General features: G+C 32.9%; 1 protein-coding gene across 7 annotated transcripts in view; it reads left to right on the top strand.

Annotated features, from left to right (window-relative positions):
- LOC106877920 (protein AF-10) overlaps nucleotides 1-5043 on the top strand; it is a 70508-nt gene extending 65465 nt beyond the window's left edge. For 6 of the 7 annotated variants that reach the window (XM_014926985.2, XM_014926983.2, XM_014926986.2 and 3 more), the window contains exons 14-17: nucleotides 1407-1642; nucleotides 1754-1847; nucleotides 2291-2430; nucleotides 3455-5043. In XM_014926985.2, coding sequence (XP_014782471.1) covers nucleotides 1407-1642; nucleotides 1754-1847; nucleotides 2291-2430; nucleotides 3455-3652 — 668 coding nt within the window. In that variant the 3' untranslated portion in view covers nucleotides 3653-5043. The remainder of the gene's footprint in view (nucleotides 1-1406; nucleotides 1643-1753; nucleotides 1848-2290; nucleotides 2431-3454) is intronic. The other variant, XM_014926989.2, reaches the window with a different exon arrangement.
- The last annotated feature ends 7580 nt before the right edge of the window (nucleotides 5044-12623 follow it).

Below are 12623 nucleotides of genomic sequence, written 5' to 3'. Positions count from 1 at the left end.
CCACTTCAGCATGGCTGTTCTGTACGGAATGACATTACTACACTTTTTTAATCCCAGGAGAACACCTTCTCCAGCAATATATCAGACACAGATTGTGTTGTTAACCATCTGGAGAAGGTGTTCTCCTGGGGTTAAAAAAGAGTAGTAACATCGTTTTGTATGGAACAACTTTGTTGAAGTGGCAACAAACATTCCTTTTCAATAGGGTTACTACTTGCATTTCTTATAGAGATTTTAGAACTAGCTACTTTGCCAGTTTACAAATTATTTTTGTTTTGTAGAGATAGTCCAAATTTCAATTATCTATTACTATTAGATATTGTATGAAGTCATCCATTTTCATTAACTTAAATGAACATGTAAAAGTAAATTTTCTGCCATTAAATATAACTTTTGTATTACAATCACTGCACAAAGGCATAAGTACCACTTTTAAAGGCCTCTTATTTATGACGAACTTTTAACAAAACTTTTAAAATTACAACAGGAAGAAGAACTGTATATCTTTATTGCAGCACATTTGAAAATTTATATGAGAGATGTATTCAAAAACATTAATGCACCTTAGGCTGAACTTAATACTGGCAATATGTTGTCTGACTTTGACAAATGATTCTTCTGGTTTTGAATCATTGATTTAAAATTTTACAGAAGGCATTGTTCAGAATGGGGAAAAGCCATGGATTTAAAACTTCTTATACATCTAATGGCTGTGAGTAATTAACTTTCATTGAAAAGATCTTGATAATGAGACACTTTTTGAAATTGTCAAATAATGTTTATGAAGAAGAGGAAGAAAATTTAAATGCAAATCTCATGGAAGAAACAACTCAATGAAATAGTTTTTCGTTTTTTTTTTTTGTGATTTAGCTTTTGCAAGAAAATTATAAATGCTAATTTAAACATTGAAAGAAGCATGGAATTTTAGCAAGCCTTGCAAAATTCACTTTCATTTTACAAACACTGTATTAAAAGAAAGGAAAAATATTTTTTCCAGACTATATTATTTAAGTATGTAACATGCATCCTGTGCAGTTTTCCACAATGTGGCAGGGTGGTGGACTGCACTTAGCATACTATCAGAGGTATTGTATATTTATATACCCACATATTTTTGTATGTGTATTTAGATTTGAAGCTATATCCTCTTGCCATGCTGAGTTTTCTTGTCTATGTCACCTTATCCAAAATAAGTTAAGGGATTTGATTAGAAGATTAAGGAGCAATGAGGGAATAAAGTACCTGTTTTAAATTAACTAAATTTAACTAATAATATACCTTTAGAGTATGAAGCTGTAATTTTGAATTGTTATACCACCTGTGGAGCTGTAATATTTGAATTATTATTATTTCATTCTGCAACTGTTTACAAAGGAATTTCCTTACAAAATCTTGTTCTGTTGCAGTTGCTTCTCTTCTGAGTTTCTTGCATCAATTAAAAACAGAAAATCGACGACTTGAAGACTGTATTAAATCATTAACAGCTCGTCGAGACCATCTGCTTGCTTTGAATGCCCGACTTGCATTACCATTGAGTGCTCTCAACACATCACAGCTACTAGCAAAAGCTACTGGTTCTCCATGTGCTTTATTACAACAGCCCTATCAGAATCCAGGCTGCACTGAAACAAACCTAACTCAGGTAATTTTACCCAGTTCATTATATCTTTAAATGTGATATATTGTATTATATTATGGATATTGTTTACTATTCAAGTTTGTTACTATCTTCTCTGTGAATTTTTTTTTCCAGGATAGCGTCAGTAATAGTCATACTCCATCTCATCATAGTCCTGCTCAACAGCAATCATCCACCCCAGGACGAACGCACATTTCAAGTCCAAATGGTAATCTAATTAAGATTCCATACTCATATTTTTAAGAATATTTCTTCATTAAATTATTAAATATTTATTTAATAAAACTGGTAATTATGACAGTGCTACTACTCTTTAGTCGCTATTTGCCTATAGTTTCTATTTTTTCCAAAAGTAGTTAAAACAGATACAATTATCTTCTGTATTGTATTTTCTAGAATTATTGCAGTGTATCTTTGAATGTTTTGGAAAGTAAAACCAATTGTAAAGCTTTATTTAGTATTTTAGTGTTGAATGCTGAAAGAATGTTAAATGGATTTGATATCTGGTTATCTTGAAAATATTGTAACTATTACATCAGTTACAAGAAGTCAATTCATCTCTGTTTCAGTTTCTGATATAGTTAATTTTTCCTGTTCCGAATTGTATTGAAAGTGTCATGATTAACTCATGTGTATATTTATACATTGTAGGTTCATATCAAGGAAGTAGCCACAGTCTTCAACAGTCAGGTTGTAGTCCTATACAAACTTCACTTAGTCGGTCTTCAAGTGTGCTAGTAGGATCAACTTTGGACTCCTCTCGACTTCAACATGACTTAGCCAGTACTCCAGTTAGTCATTGATATTTTAAATTTTTTGCATATCAGTTTGGTATTTGTTTTTGTGTTATTTCATGTTGGAAATGTTTAATTTTTATATATTTGTATTTTCTGCAACAACTAACTTTTATTTGGTCTTAGAAATTTACCTTATTTGTTTTAGACTTTAATTCGTTCTACAGAGCGGCTGTTGCCACTCCTACATTTTAAAATTAGCAAAATTTACTTAAAAACAAAAAGACAAGATCTACTTCTGTGTGTGTTGACTTAATTTAAAAAATAAATTCTGATTAGCTGATATTATTGGAGTTATCGCCTTCTTAGGTTTTTGTTTCCAAATTTTAAACACTCTTAGAGGAAGTTACTGTCTACTAATTGCATGGATAATCTCAATTAATGAAACTTATTCAACTCTCTATTTTACTGGCGAAATGGAACCAGATATTTTTAAAATGCTTTTAATGGAAGTTACAATTTGGCTAGAAGTTATTTTGTAATTCAGTGTCAGATTTGTCCTTTCTCCTCCTTTCGGTGTATGGGAACATTTCAGTTTTATTTATTTAAAATTTCAAGCAGAAAGGTGATATATAAAATGAATAACTTTTTTTGTATTAAATTGTTTTATTTAATGGGTTTTAGCTTAAGTTATTAACATTATAGCTGAAAACTATTATACAAATATCTACTCTATGGTGACATATTTAGATTTCCATCCATTTGCAATATTACCATACCTTTAAACTGGCAGGAAGAAATTTTAAAATTATCTTAGATAACACTATACTATAATTAAATTTTTTTTTTGTTTTTTTGTTACTATTAATTTTCCAGTTAAAGGATTTAGAAATTTTAGAGGATAGGGGTTCTTTTTCACTTACAAGGTTTCTCTTTTAAAAAAGGCTAAAATGCTACTGTTGTATTTATTGACTAGTCCACTTATCTGAATTTCAGTTAGGTTTTTTTTTAATGATTTCAAAATGTAAAGCTATTTTATATATAATATTTTAATATTTTTCATTTTATTTCTGTTTCCTAGGACCAGCATTCCCTTGTAGTGTACCCAGTACTGCAACAGTCACAAGCATCGCTCTCACAGGGACCAATTCAAAGTTCTAAATCAACCAACTCTCCAAGCAATCTAATACCACCCACATCATCTGCACCATTCAATAGTACAGAGGCTCAAATTTCCAATAAAACAAGTCATGACACAAAAATTAAAGAAAAGTCCTGACATTATATTTTTTAGGTTGATCTCTTATCTGGTAAACAACATAGCACCGAGTTTCAAAGGGTTCTGATGTTGCAGAACCTAGGTGGTTATATTGATTAGTCACTATTCCTCTGTAGTGGATTCTAATCTCATCTAATCTATATTATACATTGTTTCTACTTTGACATTATGGTGATTGCTTTGTGCTTGACACATCAGTTTTTACCAACATTTCATCATGGGCCATACTAGTCACTATTGTTGGTCTCTGTCAAAGAAAATAGAACAAGGTATTGTTTCAAGTTCATTTCTGAACTGAAAAAAAAAATTTCATCATATCGAAACTGTGCGATATGAGTTTCTACCTCCAACTTGGATTTTGTGAAATGGATATTTCTAACCTGGATCTCATGTGATTTCTTTTTGTAGCCTGGCTCATTAGAGCAAAGCAATTACATTTATTTGCAACTGGTTGTTGTCTAGGAATGTGCATCATTTCAATTTACTGGTTGGTTAAAGAGGCATCTGTGCATGAAATAGTCACTTACCTTGCATATTATCCATCTAACATCTACATCTTCCCTTTCGGTAGAAAACTTCACCCCACTTTTTTTTTTGTCCCCCTTAGTCATAATATTGAGGATTTATTAAGGAAGAATCATGACTTAAATTTTTAGGATTTTAAATTTATAAATTTAAAATATATGCAACAAAATATTGATACGGCTTATGAAGTCTGAAAAGTAAAGTTAGTCTCATCAGAAAATGCATTAGAATATTGGCCCAGATTCAGTGGTTTTATGTTCGACTCAACTGTTCAGCTAATTTTACACCTTTGTGACATCCATGTGGCTAATTACTTGTTCACATTCGACAACAGAGTACCTCCTGTAAATAACTGTTGTAATGTGGCTAATGTCATTTAACCATTGGCATTGTTAATAACAGTTAGCATAATAACAGTTTCCATTTGATGTTTTTTTTTATCTATCACATTATTAAAATCTGCTTACTTTTAGTTGATATTGAGAAATTTTTTGTCATGCTGCTAGTTATTAGCAGTTATAACGAATTAAAATACAGATATGTATTACATTGTTAAACAATGTTCATTAACTGCTAGGTCCAATTTCTTTAGGGTGTTTTAATTCCCTTGTTGATAACAGTTGCTTCAAACATAGGAAAATACATTTAAAATAGCCAGTTTTAGTTGAAATATTTCTTTATGCTAACGCACCCTGGTGTAATAAAGCTGTAACTTCTGAAGTTTAATAATCATCATTGTATCATTGTTATCTGAAATGCAAATGGTGTACTCTTCCCTCCATATTAATATTTTTGTTTTATTTTCCTTCAATAATTTTATGAATGTTTGTTTGCCTTTATGTATATAATATATATGTATATATATATATATATATATATATATATATATATATATATATATATATATATATATATAGATGTGTGTGTTTGTGTGTTTTATGCATACATATAATGTATATATTTTTACTCTCTCAACTGCTCCACTCCATTAGCTGTGGCACCCATATTAGTGGTACTTTTAATTTATTCATTTCTGTGGCCCCCTCTATGTTTGGTTTTGGTGAATGAGGGAGTTAGATATCACAACCCTCTTGCCATGACATAGGTTAATCAGAGATCTCAGATGAAAGAATGTCTAAGTGTTTTTGCAATACATCCACATATACTCCTTGTTGATCTCTTAGATTTTTGGCAAAACATTGAGAAGTTGTGAGCCTTTGAACTCTGAGCTGTTACACTATTGGGTCATTACTCTAGTTAGAGGCCAGGGCATTCACTATGCAGTGGCATCAAGTTTGAAGATTAGTATAGCTTTCAGTTCCAAAGTTTAGCACTAGACCTTCCAGGATCTTCCATATATATATATATATATATATATATATATATATATATGTATCACTGCATATCTTTCATATCTTTGCTCCAAAGAGTAAAGCCCCAGTACTTTCAACTTCTCCCAGTAGCTCATCTCTGACACTGAATAGTCTCGGTGTGGCAGTGTTGCCCCAAGTTACATTGTTAGTTTGACACTAATGGGTGACCATAATTGAAAGCAGCAGTTCAAGCAGCTGTAAACAAATGTTCTCCACAGCACCAACGTGGTTTCCTGTTGTCTTGTTCTAAACAAACTCAGAATCTAGCTAACTAGTTGCAAGCACATTATTTCTGTCTTAGTAATATGTGCATGATTGTGACTCATAGACCGCAAAATCTTCTGATTACAGTATGTTTGTGGGTTGACAGCAGAGTGCTTGAAATCATCAATTTGAACTACATGTTGCTTTCTTCACCTTAGTTGCATATTGTGCGTAGGTCTTGGTGTAATTTTGCATTAACATCAGGGTGCGTGATACATCTGATTATTTCATATCATCAGCATAGCTGGAGAGAAAAGTTGACTGTATGACTGAGGGCATGTCTGAAAGAGCCACCACAAATAATCGATCCCAGTAGAGTTCCTGAAGGAACTCTCATTAGAATTAAGAATGTTGTGTGTGTGTGTGCGCGCACGTGCATGCACGAAGTATATATGTGCATGTATATATTGTACAATGTACATGTGTTCGAGTATATATATATATATATACATACACCATCATCATTTAATGTCTGTTTTCCATGTTGGCATGGGTTGGACTGGTTGACAGGAGCTGTTAAGGCCAGGGGATGCACCAGGTTCCATTGTCTGTTTTGGTATGGTTTCTACAGCTGATGCCCTTCCTAACACCAACCACTTTACAGAGTGTACTGGCTGCTTTTATATGGCACCAGCACTAGTTCATATATGTGTGTATGTGTATCTGTTATTGCTATAAACCACAGTTTAAGAATATTTATTTAAACCTCCATATGGTCTGTCACACTCCTGTACATACACCCATGAGATGTACTGTTGTTACTATGTACATAGTTATATGATGCAGGTGCACAGGTTGTCTGTCATAGTGTACACATGATGTGTTTGCTTATATGGATATACATATGATATAGATGTATATCATATATAGGAAGTTTGTGTGTGTATGTATATATGTATTTATTTATACACACACAAACACCACAGGCTTCCACAGAGTTGCTGTCTGATAAATTCATTCAGAAGCCATTGTAGCCACCATTGAAGACTCTTGCTTAAAGTGTTGCATTGTGGGATTAAACCTGAAACCTGATGGTTGTAATTTAAACTTTACCACACTATATATGTATAAATTGAGTGTGTGCGGGTGCGTGTGTATCATCATCATCATCATCGTTTAACGTCTGCTTTCCATGCTAGCATGGGTTGGACGGTTTGACTGAGGACTGGTGAAACCAGATGGCTACAACAGGCTCCAATCTGATTTGGCAGAGTTTCTACAGCTGGATGCCCTTCGTAACACCAACCATATATACACACACACACACATGTGTATGTTTGTATGTTCAAGTATACAAATACATGTTTTATATTAAAAAAAAAGTCGGTAGCTTCCTCAGAGATTTTCCTGGAGCTGGGCAGTTCTGAACTGATGCCGAATATGTTTTAGTTTATACTAGGGAGTGTTGACTTTGGAATGGTGTGTTTTTGAAAGCTGATTTAATGATTGCAATGGAAAAATACTGTTAATGTATCTGTACGTATAAACGGATTGGTACTATCCTTAACTGGGCTCATGTTTACATTATCCATAGAGTTGATTGAAATTCTAATGGTGAAATGAGGGGATGATCTTTGTACTGTCTCTGTGGATAGGATTTAACTGATATTGTTAGAGATAGGTTAAATTTTGGAAATAAATTGTTCTAATTTATAAGGCAAATTTCTGCAAATTTAAGGTTAGATATTGTGGATTAGAAATATATGGAAATTTAGACAAAAACTAATACATGTACCCATGCATATTATATATGTGTGTAAGCCCAGGCAAGGCTGTGTTTAAGAAGTTCCCTTCTCAACCACATGGTTTCGGGTTCAGTCCCACTTTGTGGTACCTTGGACGTGTCTTCTATAGCTCCAGGATGAACTGAAAGAACGCTATTGTATGTGTGACATTGTATCATAATTGTGAGTGTCACTATCATATAAGTGATGTCCTTTGTTTTCAGTCTTCAGTGTAAACAGGAAAGGCATCAAGCAAGATCTTCAACAGCCTATAGTCCTTCCAGTTGTCAAACCATAGTCAAGACAGGCTGTTTTTACAGAAGACTGGAAGCAAATAAGATCACTTGTATGATGTGATGCTTGTTCATATGAAGCTAAAAGAAGGGTGAAAGAAGTTTTAATGAGGATCAGTTCTGACTAGAGTGATGTTGATTAAAATTTGGTTTGATATGAAAATAATGTTTAAAGATTGTATGTGTATATATATATACACACATATTGGCATTAGGAAGGGTATCCAGCAATAGAAACCATGCCCAAACAGACAGTAGAGCTTGACGCAGTCTTCTGACTTGCCAGCTCCTGTCAAATGCTACAGGTAGTTTCATGTGGAAAATTCTGCAATTTTTCAAGTCTTCCATTTAAGAATGTAGGATGAGGCTATGTGAGAGAGACTACACAATATTTACAAGACTTCAAAATGTTTTGGTTATTAGAGACACAATTGGGTTATTTTCTTGACTTGGCTTTGGCTGATTTTGCAAATATTGATAAAAATAAGTCCATATATGAGTTGCTTCCCCTCTGCTGTGTATTATAATCTGTACACAGTTTTTTTTGAAGCCTCAAAAGTTAATGTAATCTCATGTAGTTACATCCAGCATGGAGGCTAGTTATCAACAGTCTTAAGTGGTATGCTTAAATAATTAAGAATTTTCCACATGAAACCATTGGTAGCATTGTTTACTAATACACACAAAAAAAAAAAAAATAGGGAGATGTACATGTATAGCAAGTGATCTGATCTGAGATCATGTGCTGAAACAATAACAATTGCAGCATGGAAGGTGTTTATAAGCCATTTAAAAGCACAAAAAACTGTTAGATTCACTTCAACATTTAAATTTGTCAAAAGTTTTTCATCGCTTTGCTTTGAAACCACGACCTGTTCATTGATAAAATTCCGTGTTGAAGTGAATCTAATGGTTTTTGTGTGTTTTTAAATGGCTTCCACATTGCAAAAAATATATATTTATTCACTAAATATGGTCTTGAGTACTTATTGGCCACTTTCACGTGTGTGTGTGTGTGTGTGCGTGCACGCATATATACATACTTATATGGAAGTATATGAGGTAAAGCAAACATGCAGGAGTGGCTATGTGGAGAAGGAGTTCCACTGTGTCATACCTTTGGCAAGTCTTCAACAATACTTATGAGTAGACAAAAGGCTTGTGAGTGGTTTTGGTAGAAAGAAATTGAAAGAAGCTTATATATGACATGTGTGTTTGTGCAAGTGAGTTCATATTTCTCTTTGTGTTCATGCGTTTGCTGGTTATAAGCAGTGACAATATCATTTGCCTGTATAGCACCATAAAAGCACATTTGGGCTTCGACGTGTTGCTCATTCAAATGGTCTCATTTGTTTCCAGTTTTCTGTGTATTCATGTCTGAGGTGTTTGTTGTTTGATAGACTGAGAGATTACTACCTCATTTGGAAACTGGTGGCAGTTGGCATCAGGAAGGGCATCTGGCTATAAAAAAATTTGCTTCAGCATATTGTCTGGCCTGTGTAAGCATTGAAAAATAGACTTTAAAACACAGTGATGTTGATAATGATAATGTGTGTGTGTGTGTGTATGCATACATAAATGCAGCAACATAAATTTCTTAATAGTTCTATTTTATAAACCTTGGCTCAGATGAAATCAAAAGAGCAAAAAAAATGAGTTTTATTGAGAAGCTGGAACCAGTATGAAAGAAACAGTAATGTTGGTCTAAATTTGGTTGAAATTTAGTTTAATTTGAGAATGACAATACACTAATTAAGAATTAAATTATGTAATACTGTGTTATTGACCTTTAAGCCACTGTTACTCAGCATCAACAAAATAAATACCCAATATTGATATTTTTTAAATACTCATCTAGATACAGTTACTATGTAAATATTTACCTGGATGCCTCATTGTACAAAAATTCAACATGACGATTGCTTCCCAATATTATGAAAGTACTTGTGTATATACAAAAATAAAAGAAATAAATCATGAAAATCCTATGAAATTGGTATTTAATTGACTTATATGTGTATATATTACATGTGTGCATGCATATATGAGTAAATACTTATATTTATTTATATTTTGTATGTGTCTTAATCTATTTTCATCTATGTATGTGTATGTATATATATATATATATATATATATAGTGTATATATATATATATATATATATATATATATAAACAATAATGAGGATGATGATATAAGGCATAAATAATGGTCATTACATATTTTTCTTTATTGTAGTAAATTTGACTTACAGATGTTTCCAGTAGTCATTATAGGTTCATTACTGATTGGTTAAAAAAACTGGATGACCTAGGACATTAATGCTACTTTCATCAGTCATTCCTGAAGGAATGATACAGTTATATATATATGTATGCACACACACACACACAAGTTTTCAAATATTTGCATAAATATCACCAACTCAAAACATTGGCTAACCTCTGATTTGTAAAAATTTGACCTATGAATTAGAACAGTAACCTCTCTAACTGATAGGTCGTGTCAGTGGAACTTGTTCAAAAATCATCCTCTTAAATTTCATTTAACAAGTTTGCTAATGCAAACACAAGCACATTTAAGGAATGTCTCAATACAATCATATATACACACATATTAATATTTTTCCATTACAATCCCTACATCTCTAAATTACTTTTCAAAGACATGTAACCCCAACCATCCACAACCTTTCCAGGGTTAACACACCCTTGTATAAACTGCAAGCAATTTATAATTACCCACAGTCATGTGCTGTCAACTTTTGATATAATAAAAATACCTATCCACTCTACCCATTGTATTGAGTTCTGTATCGGATAATGTTTGCACTAAGTAAGATATAAAAATATATTTTAAAACTCTTACATTAGGGGATATATGTATGCTTTTATTAAAGCTGCAAAATGATCACAAAACTGTTACGCAGTTTGATGATCCCAATCGTTGGACAGTTAAATATCAGTATATTACTCTCTTCAAACCAGTTATAAGATTTTTGTCTTTGAAATCCCCCATGGTAGATAAAATGTTAACTCAAGAAATGAAAAGTCATACAGTCATTTTTGCCATATATGTGGAACTGCCAACTTTCCAAATGCTACAAGATCTTTTGTATACAACTTTAGATAGAATCGGAAACATTTGGTACAAACATTTCACTGAGAAAAAGAAAAAAGTTCTAAACATTTTTGGCACAATGAGGACATTACAATTCATCCAATGGGTTCAAAACAATGATGACCCCAGGAAATCTTGTGAGGGACATCACCAAAGAACTTGAAAGTGTTGTAGTGGCCAGAACTGATGTATGAGGAAATTTGGTGCAAGTATGTACTGAGTAGAGGTCAATTCATGTCTGCAAAGATACAGGAAAACCAGTGGATCTGTGCCAAGTGCTCATTTAAAAAGGTTAAAGACCCTCACGAACATGGCATGCTTTGATTCTTCTCAGATGAAAAGTACTTCAACCAGAACCAAAAGTCTGACGGGAAATGACATAATTATGTCTAAATTTTTATGATGTCTCCAGAGCGATGCACACCATATTTCTGGCAACCGTGATAGTTTTTAGGTGCAGTGTGTGTGTGTGTATATATATATATATATATATATATATATGTGTGTGTGTGTGTATATATATATATATATGTGTGTGTGTGTGTGTGCGTGTATGTATACTCTGGGGTCTTGAATACTTGTTCCTACTTATTAATTTTTCAGATCTTTTACACCCCCTATTAATTTTTAAGACTCCCCTCAACTGCTCTTATTAAATTTTGCTAATCTATCTCCAGTGAAATTTTATTGTAAGCTATTCATATTGATACAACAGCTAGAGAATCTAATAATAATTTTATTTTACGTTAAAGACATTATATATATATGACACAAAAAGAACAAGCAATACCATATGTTATGAAATAAATAGGATATATAAACTAAATAACTAATTCTGGTTTTAGAAAAAAAATCAAGGGTGACAGAAAATTTTAAATAATGCTTTCTCATTTAGGCACAAGGCCAACAATTTGTGGAGAGGGACAAGTGGATTAAAGTGGCCCAGTACATTACTAGTGCTTTATTTTATCAACCCCGTAGGGGTGAAAAGTAAAGTTATCCTCAGCAGGATTGAACTCAGAACATGATGGGCCATAACTCTATGCTGCAAGGTACATTGCTCGATGCTTAGGCACAAAGCCAGCAATTTAAAGGGAAGGGGAAGTCGCTTAAACTGACTCCTGTTACTAGTACAAAACAACAAACCCTAGGGAATTCATTATTATTTTCACTAACACAAATTGTGAACCAGCATGACAAAAAAAAAAAGAAAAAGACAAGAATGGGAAGAAAACCAGAAGTGTTCTATTTGTTTTCATAACACACGGAAGAAAAATATTTATCCACGGTATATGTAGCCAGTGTTCATGCGGTTGAGCCTTCACCATTTTAGGGCAATGATAACCTTTAACCCTAAGAAAATCGATCATTTCGAGACACAACACACCTGCTTCAGGACACAGAAAACAAGGAAATTGCTTTCAGAAAATATGCTTCACAACCAGCCAGTGTTTATAAAAACTTGAGGCTGTAACACGCGTGAGTTTACTGCTACTCCACACTAGTCAACAAATCTTCATTTTCAATTTCTCTACGATTTATCTACCAATCACCAACACAAAATACACACAAAACTAAAAACTTCAATGACGAACTGTTTATCTTTACAGGACAAGCTTTTTACGAAATAAGGATTTAATTAATGGTCAATATAAAGTTTGAGACCCTTA

Source organism: Octopus bimaculoides, chromosome 8 (assembly GCF_001194135.2).
Source record: "Octopus bimaculoides isolate UCB-OBI-ISO-001 chromosome 8, ASM119413v2, whole genome shotgun sequence".
Lineage (NCBI taxonomy): Eukaryota > Metazoa > Mollusca > Cephalopoda > Octopoda > Octopodidae > Octopus > Octopus bimaculoides.
Note: the sequence above shows the minus strand (reverse complement) of the source record. Positions and strands in the feature narration are given on the sequence as shown.